We start from the raw sequence: 15,041 nt of genomic DNA, 5'->3' as shown, positions 1-15,041 counted from the left end.
TTATAAATTTTTAAAAATTTTTGGATAACTGTATTTCAATGTAATTATTTCCTTTGTGTATACACATTTTTGATTTATGCATTCAGGAACATTTTAGAAAGGGTCTGTAGGGTTCACTAAAGGCTCATGGCAAAATAAAAGAAAGATTCTGTGATGAGGGCAGTTGGGTAATCTTTAAATGAGAGTTTTCAGGATTGCTTTTTCTTGAAGATAATTGTGACTAGTAATATACTTCACTTAATGTACTGTTGTGCTTTTAGGTTTACGTACAAGTTAATAAAGAAGCAGCAGATGATAAAAGGGTAGCAGAATCAGCACATGCTTACTTCCAGCGATTGGAACTGGGTGACATGCAAGCACTGGCACTGTGGCAGAAGTTCCGGGACTTGAGCGTAGAAGAGTACATTCGTATTTACAAGGTACTGTCCACTCTCCTGCTGTCCTGTGATGTGGTGCAGCACTTGACTGATACCTTTAGGTAGCAGAGTTTATTCTTAAGCTCATGTTTTAAGAATAGATTTGTTATTGAGTTGGAAATTGGGACTCAAATGTTGTTCTTTGGGCTTCAAGGTAGAGCTATGAAATAATCCTGAATCCTATGAACTTAACAGACTGAATATCAGGTGACATTCTGATACTTCATTTCAGTCTGGCTTTTCAGTCTTCTATCATTTATTCACTTTTCCTTAATCATTTTTTCTTTGTTTGCTTCCTTAGGCATAGATGTGATGGGTATGAATTTGTTCATTTAATAAACATTTAGGAAATGGGAAAAACATAACAGCAAATAAAAGACATCAGTTTTCTCATGGGATTTACATTTTAGCATGGAGACAGAGTGAATTAAACAAAGACATGCAAATAAAACAAGAACATATAATCTGTTAGATGTGATGATCCTGTAGAGAGAAATTAAGCAGGGAAGAAGAGGTCAGGTGTGCTGTGGGGGTGGAATGAAGAGTTCCAGTCAAGAAGCCCACGTGGCTGGAGTGGGTAAACTGGATGCAGAATGTAGGAGAGGTGGTTGAAGAGCTTGTAGGGTAGGACGTGGTGTAGGACATTGTCCAGGGCTCTTCCAGTATCTTCGAGCAGTGGTGGAAATGCTTTGTATCTGTGCTGTCCAGTATGGGAGCCGCTAGCCTTGTGTTGCTACAGAGTACTTGAAGTGTGAGTAATGTGAGGCACTAAATTTTTATTTTCTTTGAATTTGAATAGCCAGTGTGCCTTGAACTATCATATTAGGCAGCAAAATACTGTTGCGAGGACATGAGGTATGGGAAGAGCCTTTAGAAGGTTAGAGCAGAGAAATGACTTTATTTAATTCTTATTTTCCCCATCTGTGTGACTGACCATAGAGCATCCTGTTTTCTCTCAGGGTAAGACAATATGCTATTTAAATAACTTTTTCTTTCTTTTAGCGTCTAGGAGTACACTTTGATGAATACTCAGGAGAATCGTTTTATCGTGAAAAATCACAAGAAGTCTTAAAGTTGCTGGACAGTAAAGGACTCCTGCAGAAAACGATGTATGGTCAGGTTATTATTCTCTAGAAAAGTTATTGGTTCTTTTTAGAAATAGACATTGGTATATTCTCTGAGTGAGGACAACAATGTGCTGTGCATCCTTCTGGCATTTTTTAATAATGCTTTTTCCTGGTCAAAGTGCTTTCCTACATGCTGTCTTTTGCTGCTGTAACAAAATTCTGGTCAGGTTGGGAGGAAGGATGTTATCTGCTCTTTACACATGAGCAAACTGAAGAACAGAGAGTACACGTGACCTACCTAAGGTCACACTAGGTAAATGGTAAAACTGGAAAAAGGAAATAAAACTCACATCTTCTTACTTAACCCTGCCTTTTAAAAAAATCCCATCCTGTTCCAAAAAAATATTTAAGGCAGCTTATGAAAATAGATATAATACAACAAGCTGTTAAAAGAATAAAATGAGAAAATCAGGTAGCAGGGGCAGAAAATAATATGAATTCAGGGTGATGTTAGTATATTATATAACACACACTGGGATTCTATTTCCTTGCTTAAGGTAAATTTCTGATTTTGCTTTGAGTTCCCTCTCAACCAATAAAAATAGTACCAGTCATAGGAGCTCATCTATAATGTAGATGCAAACCAGTTGCTTAGAAATACCACTTTTCTACTACCAAAGAGCCATTTTTCTTACCATCTCCATAAGGAAGACATGGAGAATGTGTTCCATCATGTCCTCAGCAATGTCCTTAAGGAAAATTTTTAGATTGCCATATACAGATTCTAATTTTTGACCAGGCAGGAAAGACAACAACAAAATCCCATGATTTTATTACTCAGGGGTACTTTATGGCATGTTAAAACTAAACCGATAGTTTTTGTTATAATAACTGGAATTAGAGAATACAATATTTTATGTTTAAACTTCAGATATAATCTCATTTTTTCAACTAGGTATATTAAAGACATTATCTAAGTACCTTATCCAGAGTTTCAGATTTTTAAAAAGATAACCAATAGCTTCTAGTTAGCTGAAAATAATTTTAAAGATGTTATACTTTTAAAGGTCTTAATTTATAATATTAATTCAGAATTACCTCTCTCTATTTGTAGAAAAGGAACAGCTGTAGTGGATCTTTCTGGGAATGGTAACCCTTCCTCAATTTGTACTGTAATGCGAAGTGATGGGACTTCTCTCTATGCAACCAGGTTTGTCTTATGTGAAGGTCAATGTTAGAATGTGTATTTGACTTGATGTTATTGTTCCGAATTATTGCTAAGACAATTATGTTATCCTCAAAACTTAGCAAATGCTAGTTTCAAAATCTCTTTGCGTTACTCAAAATAGATCTTTTGGGTTTTTGTTGCCAGTTGTGTAGTTCCTGGAAAGGTTTACTGTCATCAGAAAAGTGACTGAAAACTATATATTTACAATTAGTTAAATATCAGGATTCCACAACTGAATACATTGTTCTACAAACTATAAAATTAAGATACCTCATAGTCAACTATAAATACTTTACAATCGCACGTTAGCAGGGATGTACACTGGGAGGCGGCCCTCTGAGCGCAGTGGTGTCCTCTCTGTGAAAGGACCCTCACATATGTACCAGTCCTCATTCTGACTGTGATAAAATGGGTCAAGGGAAAGTAGGCCATAGTGCTTACCATGACTGACTGCTGTGGAAAGGAGCAGTCTCTGGTACTCAGTAAGATCCAGGTTTGTCAGGCACACTTATTTCCGAGACAAAGCTAATAGGAAGGAAAAGATCGGACAATATAAAGCCACACAGGCAAATGTAGCCATACTCCAGCATGCAAGCAAAAGGCTCCAGTGTCTCCAGGCTAGCTTTATACTGTATCACAAACAGCTTTTGTAGTATAATGTGATGATATTTTATTATTATTGTTTACTACCATCATTTGTTCCGAACCACTTTAAACACCATCCAATTCTGTTGGTGAAAGTAGAAAATTCATCTACTTTCTATTACTTTTTGATATTTCCCTTCACCAATTCAATGCAGTTGAGGGTGGGAAGTGAAAAGAACCTATATATCTAAGAGGTACATTTCTTTTTTTGATACAAAAATATATAGTAGAAAAAAATTTTGTGCCAGCTAATTATTGCTGGATAGACTATAGAAGAACCCATGAGCAGTGGTTTTATAAGAAATGTGTCCACTCAGAATGAAAACTCGGTGACACAAAGACTCACTAACTGTCCTGATCTGGTATCTTTCTGTGGCTATTATTAGGTTGAGATTTTTCCGTATTTAGTCATCCCCTGGTATCCATGGGGGATTGGTTCTAGGACACTCCCACCCTCACAGATACCGAAATCCACAGATGTTCAGGTCCCTTATGTAAAATGGTGTCCTATTTGCATATAAACTACACATATCCTCCCTTCTACTTTAAATCATCTCTAGAGTACTTACAATACCTAATACTGTAAATAACTGTTATACTGTATTATTTAGGGCAGTGATTTTCAACCTTTTTTGAGCCGCGGCACATTTTTTACATTTACAAAATCCTGGGGCACACCACCTACCAAAATGACATAAAATGACACTCTAACACAGTACATATTATACATATAGTTAATAATATAGTTTCTAAATGTATTTATACTCACTTAGTGTGAAACCTGGGCCTGTTTTGATGAACACAAAAGGGATATCCTGGCAGGAATGGTAGAAAGACACACACAAAGCTCTTCCTCAACAGTTCGCAGTCTCTCTCTGTTTTTAGTTTTTATCGCAGTCAAGCTTGAGAAGCTCAGCTCACATAGATATGTGGTTGAAAACGGGAGCAGTGTCAAAATAGCTTTGTTGGCCAGAATGGGGAACTCCTTGGCAACAGATAACCAAAAACTGTCCAAAGGAAGATCAGCAAACTTTAGCTTTAAAGTTAGATAACATTGTGATGCATTGTATATCACCCTCTGCAGGGGCCTCTTTATAAAGAAAAAGGTCAAATATCTATATACACCATCAGGATAGACATAACCAGCTGAGGCTGAGGCTTCATCTAGTGGTGGCAACATTTACCTCCAGTCCTGACCAGGATTAGAAATCGGGACCATGGGGAGGAGTAGCAGCTTCAACTACTCGCAGCAGCCACACAATGACAAGTGCGCTGCAGCCCGAGTGGGGACCTTCCTGGGTGTGGATGAGAGGCGGCCTACTATTGGTTCATCGCTAGTGGTCGGGATGAATCCTAGAAGGTGATTGGTCAGTGAGCATTCCCTGTGCCTCCACTCTTCCTGTCGCTGATAGCTGGAGGGAGTGTGAGGGGAATGTTTATGTTCGGATGGAGGCGGCTGGCGGTGGGCCAGATAAATAGCCTCCGCCAGCCGTATCCGGCACACGGGCCATAGTTTGGGGACCCATGTTTAATTTCTCCACGGCACACCTGACCATGTCTCATGGCACACTGGTTGAAAAACACTGATTTAGGGAATAAAGACAATAAAAAGTCTGTACATGTTCAGTACAGATAACAGCCATCGTAGATTAGTCCTAACTACATAGTACACGTCAACAACAGTGTAACCTATTTTCCTGGATTTTCTATTCACCGTTGGTTTAATCTGTGGATATGATACCTGTGGATATGGAGGGCCTATTATACTTATCTTAATACCTATCCTTTCTCTCTTTTATTTGGGAGACTAATTCTCTTTTTGCCACTTGTTGAAATGTTTGATTTTTTTTTTTCTTTTTTTACCTTGCTCTATCTTTAGCTGTTTCGGCCCTTTCAATGGGTTCCTTATAGAATACACTTATGTGTGTAGATGTGAATTAAAGAAAAGAGTTGTTCTAACAGACAAAGAAAAGTGTAGAATACTGAAAAGAGCACAGGGTGAGGCTGAATACCTGAACTTCTGTTCTGAGACCTTGACCCTCACTTAACCTCCCTGGGCCATGGTTCCATACTTTGTGAAATGAGAGACCTGAACTAAAGGACCTGGCATAGTTTCCTATTTGCCTACCCTCATGAATTTTAATTCCACAGATATACTGTATATCTGTATGTACTATATGCAGATATGTCCTTTATATTTATACATAAAAAGAATAAGATTTTTTTGTCCCTCAACAGCCCGTTTTTGCTTCCATTAAGAATGCATGTTTTGTATTATGTCAGGATTATGAGGTAGGTACTAATCCCAACATTTCAAAAGATCTAGGGACTTTTTAAGTCTTCCAGTGTCATATATTGTCAAAAATAACTTTAATTTTCAAATACTCTCATAATCTTGGCTTGAAATTTCATAGTTTATTTTTCATTATATTACATGTAAACTAGAGGGTTTTTGTACTTAATCAGAGATAGGAGAAATAGATGGAATTTTTGTCAAAGTACTTTATGATCTTTTAAAATGCTTTAGAAAGTATTACATATGGCTGATCCAAGACTTGGAAACTCCTTGATTATACTAACAGAAAAGGAGGTAGAAGACATCTATTTAGCTACTACATCACCTATGTTTTAAATATGTTCTTTAAGAGAGTATATTGCAAATAAGTGACAATTAGGTGATTCTTTCCAATAGATTTTTTATTTTTAGAATCAACAAATCCTAAAACATTTACCTGCAGACACTTTGCCTACAGCTATTTCAGTAGTTATTACTAATTGTCTCAGAGCTCTTACTCATTTTTGTTTATCTTTTCACAGCACTTTTATACTTATTGCATTTCCCAAAGCTACTCTTGTTATTTTTACTTGTTATCAAAGTATGATATTGGGATTATACAAGCATGGGTAGTATACCCCAGGCAGTGGCATAATAGGAATTCTTAATTAGAAAAGCCTCATTACCATTAAATATTGAAAATAAATTATTACCCAGATCTGCTTAGTAACTCTTAATTTATGGCCATTTCTTTTCAGAGATGTTGCAGCTGCTATAGATAGAATGGACAAGTATAATTTTGATACAATGATTTATGTGGTAAGTAATCACAATAAAGAACAAAAGGTTGGCCCTGGCCGGTTTGCTCAGTGGCAGAGCATCGGACTGGCATGTGAATATCCCAGGTTCGATTTTCAGTCAGGGCACACAGGAGAAGCGATCATGTGCTTCTTCACCCTTTCTTTTCCCCCTTGGCAACCACTGCTCTGTTCTCCATCACTAGAGTTTTCTCATTGTGGAACTGGCTTTTTTTTTTTTTTTTTTTACCAGAGACAGAGTCAGAGAGAGGGATAGATAGGGACAGACAGACAGGAACACAGAGAGATGAAAAGAATCAGTCATCAGTTTTTTGTTGTGGCACTTTAGTTCATTGATTGCTTTCTCATACGGGCCTTGATTGGGGGGGGGGGCGGGGTCTACAGTGACCCCTTGCTCAAGCCAGTGGCCTTGGATCCAAGCTGGTAAGCTTTTTGCTCAAACCAGATGAGCCTGCGCTCAAGCTGATGACCTCAGGGTCTCGAACCTGGGTCCTCCGCATCCCAGTCCAACACTCTCTCCACTGCACCACCGCCTGGTCAGGCGGGACTTGCTCTTTTCACTGAGCATGAATGCCCTTGAGATCCACCCAAACTGTTGCATGTACCAATAGTTTGTTCTATTTGTGTTTGAGCAGTATTTTAGTCTCTTCTTCCCTTTTCTTCCCTTCAGTGTGCAACCTCCCTTTCCCCTAAGGAAAAAAAATGTCATTTAAATATCTTTTTAGGCTTGGCTTCATTCTTCTTTGAGATAAAGGTCAGAACAGCTGGGAGAAAAGGAATTTAAATAGAATCCTCAGAATATTGAAGTTCAAATTTCCTCCTTACTCAATGGGGTGCAGCAGCTCTTTCTTCTCTTCTAGTGCACTCACTCTAGACAATCTTCTGGCGGCGTCCTCTTTATGTGTTTATTTAAACCAGTGGTAGTCAACCTGGTCCCTACTGCCCACTAGCGCGTTCCAGCTTTCATGGTGGGCGGTAGCAGAGCAACCAAAGTATAAATAAAAAGATTTAACTATAGTAAGTTGTTTTATAAAGATTAATTCTGCCAAACTTACTGAAAAACAGACATAAAGTACTTGGTAAGTAATTATTATTATATGCTTTAACTTGCTATAACTCTGCTTTATAAATTTTATAAAGTAAAGTTACTTCCCTACTTTATAAATCACCATTACTGTGGAACCAGTTGGCAGTTAGAAAATTTTACTACTAACAGAGATACAAAAGTGGGCGGTAGGTATAAAAAGGTTGACTACCTCTGATTTAAAACATATCAACTGACAATGACTGTAGCCTGTCAGAATTCAAATATTTTAATTTGATTCATATCCAACCTATTTTGTATGTTAACTTATCACTGCTCTTTTATTTTAAATACTTTTTTTTCTCAAAGACAGATAAAGGGCAAAAAAGGCATTTTCAGCAAGTATTCCAAATGCTGCAGATCATGGGCTATGACTGGGCAAAAAGGTAATGTACCTGGTTCTTAATTACCTCCTCAGGGTCATTGTTAGGTCAGCCAAGTCCAAAAATGTACCAAGCTGTGAAAGATTTTCACTGAAACTTCACTTCTTTGTTTCTAGATATTAATGTGGATCAGCAGGGTGTGTGTGTGTGTGTGTGTGTGTGTGTGTGTGTGTGTGTGTGTTATGCCCTAGCTGTATTAATTCCTAGCTTATAAACATTTAATAAATATGTTTTTATTAGATGTCTGCTCTCAGTGGCTTGATTTTCAAAATTCTTAATCCCCATCCTTTTTTTCCCCTAAAAGCATCTAGGAATTTAATCACATGCTAGTGATGTTCTCTATGAAATGATGCTGTGTGTTTAACATCTTTTGTGGCATATAACAAATCACGTCATGTTTCAATCTATTGATTTTTAAAACCCCACTGTGAGGGTGGAAGTTCAGATTACTCTGCAATCATAGTATTCTATACCTGGACCACCAGCTCTTCAGTTTTCTATTAATTGAATGCCTACTCCATTGCAGGTGCCAACACGTGTCCTTTGGAGTAGTGCAGGGAATGAAGACTCGAAGAGGAGATGTCACTTTTCTGGAAGATGTCTTAAATGAGATTCGATTAAGGATGCTACAGAACATGGCTTCTATTAAGAGTGAATTCACTTTTTTGTTGTCATAAACATAACTTATGTGCCTTATATTTTGTTGGATTTTTGTGCATTGTGATTTATTATGACCATTTCTCCATTGAACTTTCACTAACCTTGTCAAAAATAGCTTGCACTAATGAGAGGTGCCAGGATTTTCAGACTTGCTGCTAGAAATATTGTTCACTTCAGTAATCTGACTTGATAGTACCCTGGGCCTCTTTACGGACAGCTTCAGATTCTCATTCCATTGTTGGGAGTAGTTCAGTGAAGTTCCTGTAATTGGAAAAAAGTCACAAATCCTTAGGGTTTTTTGTTTAACCTTCACCTTTGGAAAAACAAGTACTGGCGATGTCTAATGTCTTATAAGGGATATTTATAAGAAAAATAAATTCATGTATTTTTCCTTTTAAGGAATGCAGGGTAATTGTCGTTATCAAAGGTAAATTAGTCCAAACTAGGAAAGTAAATTGACCACTGTGAACCTGTTCTTGACTGCCAGTATCCACTTTGGACGGATTTTATCTCCACTACAGCCATGACTCTGTGTAGTTTCGTGCAGGTTAAAGATAGCCACCTTTGTCCATTTCAGCTACCAGAGAACTGGAGAACCCACAGGAGACTGCAGAGAGGGTCGGGCTGGCCGCACTCATTATTCAGGTCTGTTGAGACTGCTTCCTGTGAGACCCTTTTCTGTGGTAGTGAAACAAACCCCAGAACTGAAGATTTTCATCTGTCGTTTTAGGACTTCAGAGGTTTACTCTTATCTGACTATCAGTTCAGCTGGGATCGTGTTTTCCAGAGTCGTGGGGACACAGGTGTCTTCCTACAGTACACGCATGCCCGCCTGCACAGGTGAGAAGAGGCTGCGGGGAAACTCCGGGCTGCTCTGCCCTCGCCAGGGTGGGGTGCTGTGATGCTCAGACCAAAGGCCCCGTTCTCTGGGCTTCTCTTATATCTCAGATTCAAAACTATATAGTTAAAGGGACTGACTACCTGTTAGGTTAGATTTTTGTGGGGCTTTTAAAATATTTCTTTATTGAGCACCTATGTAGGAAGTGCTTTTCTGCATATTACTTTATTTAATACAACAGTCCCACCAAAGGATATACTCCATTTTCAGATAAAGAAATGGATTTAGGAAAATTGAGGCATTAGGTTGAACAATGTTAGCTTCAAAGACCAGGGCTACAGTCATGCTCCATTTAGTGACAGGGATACAGTCTGAAAAATTCGTCCTTACGGGATTTTGTGGTTGTGTGAACATCATAGAGTGTACCTACACAAACCTAGATGGTACAGCCTACTACATACCTAAGCTCTTTGATATATAGCCTACTGCTCTGTAGAGGAGCAAAAATAATTTTCCCTGTACCCTTCCTTTCTGGGTTCTGGACTGTGATAGTCCTATGATAAAAGACAGATTAGCAGGAGAAAAATAAAAGTTTAGTAATATGTGTAACTCTTGTATATATTGAATAGATCCAGGAAAATTGAGCTACTTGCCAAAATACCTGAAGCCACCCCCTTAAATACCATCTTCAGCTAAAGACTAGTTATTTGGGGTGAGGGGAGTGACCAGAAAAGGCACAGTAGGGTAAAGTTGTTAGACAGATTTAAGTCCTGTCTTCTGCATTGGTTAAGAGTTTTTAGAAATAAGGTCATCTCTATCTTCGTGGTACAGCAGGGAGATACCCTTACGAATGGAGATTTCTCTTACAGATGTAAATGTCTTTTACAAAGGATTTTGTGTGTGTGTGTGTGTGTGTGTGTGTGTGTGACAGAGACAAAGAGAAGGACAGATAGGGACAGACAGACAGGAAAGGAGAGAGGTGAGAAGCATCAATTCTTCATTGTGGCACCTTAGTTGTTCACTGATTGCTTTCTCATATGTGCCTTGACTGAGGGGCTGCAGCAGACCCAGTGGCCTCTTGCTCAAGCCAGTGACCTTGGGCTCAAGCTGGTGAGCCTTGCTCGAACCAGATGAGTCAGTGCTCAAGCTGGCGACCTCATTGTCTCGAACCTGGGTCCTCCGCATCCCAGTTCGATGCTTTATCCACTGCACCACTGCCTCATCAGGCTACAAAGGATTGATTTTCAAAGCTTCTCCCACATCTGCTATCTTAAAATTAACCAGCCTAAATAATTCTTGTGTTAAGTAGACATATTTTGGGGTGAGATTGTTTTCCTACAGCTCCTAGGTTACAAACCTGTACAGTATGTTACTGTACTGAATACTGTAAGCAGTTATAACACAAGTATTTGTGTAATGTGTTGTACTACAATGGTATGATCACTAGGCAATGGGAATTTTTCGGCTCCATTATGATTTTATGGGAGCAGCGTTCTATGCGATCTGTGGTTGGCAGCCTTATGTGGCATGACTGTATATGGACAGCAGTAGGAGATGGTGTGCATCACTTGCAATTGTGTGTCCTTAGATGACTTGTTTAATAATGCTTTGTTGTTTTTAAACTTTTGATAACAGTTTGGAAGAGACTTTTGGGTGTGGTTATGTAAATGACTTCAATACTGCTTGTTTACAAGAGCCACAGTCTGTTTCAGTTCTCCAGCATCTTCTCAGGTATGACTTTCTAGTATTATTGAGTCAGCTTCTTTCTGAGTGAAAGTCTTACTGAGCCGAGGTTCCTCTGCCCAATGCTTTGAAAGGCCAGAACTCAAAACATCAGTGTTTACAGTTTATTGATCAAGAAGGGGCCAACCAAGAAGATGGGAGACCTAGTAATACCTGAAATCCATCTTCCTGCTGGACTAGGTTAAGGGCTTTTAAACTGGAGGAGTTAAGAGTAAATTCCTGTGGTCTTGGGTCCCTTGATGAGGTCTCAAGGAGTAGATTCTAAGAAGCTATAAAAGGGTTCACATGTGGGGGGTGGTATTGAGTCTCCCATCTTTTCTACGAAGCTTGTAAGTTATTGTCCTAAGATCATTCCTGTCTTTAAAGCAGCAGAAATATTGAATTGCGATGTTATCTATAGTTTTCCTGAAACTGTTATTTCACCAGTAGATCCCAAATTACTAATCCAGGAACTGGTCATTATTCCTAAACCCCACAGTTCAAACATTAAGCAACCTATGGCTACAAGGGAATGGATAGGTTAATACAGTTTTGTTAGGAAAACAGAGAGCCTAGCTTGTGGGATACAACATGACTGTTGGTGGTTTACTGACCACTGGAGTGAACAGGTCAGAGCTAGACCCTGTCTCCTGCCTCTAGACAGCCTTTGCCTAAAAGTAGACGAAAAAGTCATATTCTGTCCTTTTAGGAAACACAGAAGACATGCTCATGGTGAATTGTTAATACTTTAAAATAGTACCACCAGCGAACTGGCCCAGGTGCCTAGGTCATTGTGGACCAGGGAGGTTAACTCTTTTGAAATACCAGCAGGAAATTTCTGGTGGAGTGGCACCAGTCCAGACTGGGTCATGGTATGAGAATGTGAACCCTGGTAAAAGCATAATTGTTTAGTTTTTTAAAAGATCATCATCACACCATCTATGATAAGTGAAGGAAAACCCCTGCCTTTGCACTCCTGAGCCTCTAAGTCTTTAGTTGCCTCCTGGTTTCAGTGTCCAGTTTCAAGTATGAACCTCCCCTGACAGCTGCTCCTGTCATCCTTTAGGTTTGATGAAGTGCTTTACAAATCATCTCAGGACCTTCAACCCAAGCATATTGTCAGTTACCTCCTAACTCTAAGGTACTTACATAATCTTGCTATTTTCAGATGTTAAAAAATGTCTTGAACCTGTTCTTACAAAGAATTTTTCTTTCATCTGCAGTTTTCTATAAACAAATCCTTTGGGCTAAAAAAATTACATGGTTTAAGTTACAGGAATTATTGTTTCATCTTTGCAAATTAGCAGTTAATGTTCATTCCTTTATTCACTCAGTGATATAAGGTACAGTCAAATGAACAGGAGACAGCAATCTCACAGGTGGCTCGAGAGCAGTGTGTGCGTGTGAGGACAGAGCAGAGAGAAGATGGTGGGCACTCAGCCCCGCCTGACAGACCAGAGGGCTTTTCAGGGGAAAGGACTAGATGTAAGTCAGGAGAAGCACAGTGGCAGAGGAGGAGGAAGCCCAAGCTGAGCAAGAACATGATACATTAAAGGAACTAGAAGCACAGTCCTGGGAGGAATTAGAACTGAAGCATTTACACGTCTTTGTGCCATGCACTAAGGCATTATGTCTTATTTTCAGGGCAGCAGGGTCCATAGAAAGGTTTTAAGCAGAGGTGCAGAAAAATCAGTCAGCTAGAGGGTAGAGAATTGGGAAATGAGTCAGTGACTCTGTTAGAAATTTCATAGTAGCTATGAAACACTTCTAATAGAAGTTGATGCTATCTTCTGTGGCGACGGCTGTGTCTTCCCATAAAGCTATTGAAGAAAGACTTGCTTTTACTCAAGATTTACTGAAATTGGAGACTTGCCAGGACTGTTCTCTTGATTATGCTTTTTACCTTGTCTTCCCCAGATTTAAAAAATTGTTTCCTTTAAATTATAGACATAAAGCAAAAAAGTCATAATAAATGTCACTTTTTGAAGTGAATGTCATAGGCATCATTTCACTGGCACACTTGTACTTGCTGCCATACCTAAATCGAAAAGATGCCTTAAAGATGAGTGGCCACGTATGTGCAGAGTGGACCAAGTCCGTCCCACACCTCCTCACCAGGCAGAGGGGTAAGGCCAGGCCATCTTAGAGGAAGCCTGAAGAAAAACTCATTATTAGAAAGAAATCTCCTGTACTTGCAAAAGTAATAGTGAAATCATAATCTTAACTTGCCACCTGGTATTAGTAGATCCAGGATCAAAATCTAAAACTTGAGTCTAGTCCGTTTTACTTTGTCTGTTATAGAAAAGCAGTGAATTCCAGTCTCAACTTTTGATACATTTTAATGCCTCTATCCAGGCTTTGATTTTTTTATCTTTAAATTGAGGGAGTAAGATTAGGTATCAGTTTTATATGTTACATCAGGAAATTACTGCTGGTCCTAATCATGATTTCTCTTCTCGTTTCAGCCATCTTGCAGCTGCAGCACACAAAACACTGCACATAAAAGAGAGTCCTCCTGATGTTGCTGGGGTGTGTTACATTGAGTGTTCTGTGGGTAATCTCTAGCATCCTCAGACTAATATTACTGAGACAGTCTTGAAAATGTTTCTACTGTTCAACTACAGCAACGTACATACAATCTAGGGTAATAATTAGAATTGGATTGGATCATTTTAATAATAATGTTTATATACTTTCCAACATACTAAACTCTCAAGCACATTTTCCTATATCAAGTGTTACAGCGATGAGTTCCCCTTATCTGAAGTGGTACTGGATGATGACAGACACTGTCCCTCTCACTCCCCAACCCTGGCACCAGGGCTTACTATAAGGGATTCTAGGAATTTGTACTCTCTTGCCTACAGCAAACTCTAGGGCCCATTGAGATATTGTGTTTAGTTTAAATGAGAAGAAAGATTTACTCTTAAAAACCTTATTTAATTCACTTTATAGTTAGCCTCTTATTGAACATTTAATCGTTCTTTGATTTATTTTGTAGGCCAGACTTCATCTTTTCAGAGCAGTTCGTTCTGTCCTAGCCAACGGAATGAAACTTCTTGGAATAACACCTGTATGTAGGATGTAATTTCTAATTAAAATGGCTTTTTTAATACTAAATTAATTCTAGTTGTCCTTATATGTTTTCCTGTTTAAAATAGAATTTAATGTTATTCTGTGTCAGAATCTTTAAGTGGTTTATCAACATGTTAAATCTTGATCTTTTAAAATAAAAACCATCTGAGTTCCCTCATGGTCAATAAGTACTAATAAATAGACTTTTATAAATTCAGTGAACTCTTTAAATGCATTGTGATCTAATGGGAATAAAGGAAAAGAAACCTATTTTGGCCCTGGCCGGTTGGCTCAGCGGTAGAGCGTCGGCCTAGCGTGTGGAGGACCCGGGTTCGATTACCGGCCAGGGCACACAGGAGAAGCGCCCATTTGCTTCTCCACCCCTCTGCCGCGCTTTCCTCTCTGTCTCTCTCTTCCCCTCCCGCAGCCAAGGCTCCATTGGAGCAAAGATGGCCCGGGCGCTGGGGATGGCTCTGTGGCCTCTGCCTCAGGCGCTAGAGTGGCTCTGGTCGCAACATGGCAACGCCCAGGATGGGCAGAGCATCGCCCCCTGGTGGGCAGAGCATCGCCCCATGGTGGGCGTGCGGGGTGGATCCCGGTCGGACGCATGCGGGAGTCTGTCTGACTGTCTCTCCCTGTTTCCAGCTTCAGAAAAATGAAAAAAAAAAAAAAGAAAGAAACCTATTTTGAGGTTTCTTCCAGTGTTATTCTTTCAGAAACTTCTTAAAACTAACTGAAATTATCCGTTTTCATCAAATAAAATTGATGAGGCAAAATATCTCACACTTCTTGTAATTCTGGTTAGTTCTGAAAAAAGTGTAGGGAGACCA

General features: G+C 39.2%; 1 protein-coding gene across 1 annotated transcript in view; it reads left to right on the top strand.

Moving 5' to 3' along the window:
• Positions 1-14,423, top strand: part of RARS2 (arginyl-tRNA synthetase 2, mitochondrial) — a 74,991-nt gene extending 60,568 nt beyond the window's left edge. Inside the window, exons 9-20 of the mRNA XM_066254239.1 lie at positions 261-419; positions 1,419-1,525; positions 2,598-2,693; positions 6,390-6,450; positions 7,843-7,919; positions 8,443-8,567; positions 9,154-9,221; positions 9,307-9,416; positions 11,050-11,145; positions 12,203-12,277; positions 13,602-13,665; positions 14,138-14,423. Of these exons, the coding sequence (XP_066110336.1) occupies positions 261-419; positions 1,419-1,525; positions 2,598-2,693; positions 6,390-6,450; positions 7,843-7,919; positions 8,443-8,567; positions 9,154-9,221; positions 9,307-9,416; positions 11,050-11,145; positions 12,203-12,277; positions 13,602-13,665; positions 14,138-14,224 (1,125 nt within the window). The 3' untranslated portion in view covers positions 14,225-14,423. The remainder of the gene's footprint in view (positions 1-260; positions 420-1,418; positions 1,526-2,597; positions 2,694-6,389; positions 6,451-7,842; positions 7,920-8,442; positions 8,568-9,153; positions 9,222-9,306; positions 9,417-11,049; positions 11,146-12,202; positions 12,278-13,601; positions 13,666-14,137) is intronic.
• Positions 14,424-15,041: the final 618 nt, after the last annotated feature.

This window comes from Saccopteryx bilineata, chromosome 1 (genome assembly GCF_036850765.1).
Source record: "Saccopteryx bilineata isolate mSacBil1 chromosome 1, mSacBil1_pri_phased_curated, whole genome shotgun sequence".
Taxonomy (NCBI): Eukaryota; Metazoa; Chordata; class Mammalia; order Chiroptera; family Emballonuridae; genus Saccopteryx; species Saccopteryx bilineata.
Note: the sequence above shows the minus strand (reverse complement) of the source record. Positions and strands in the feature narration are given on the sequence as shown.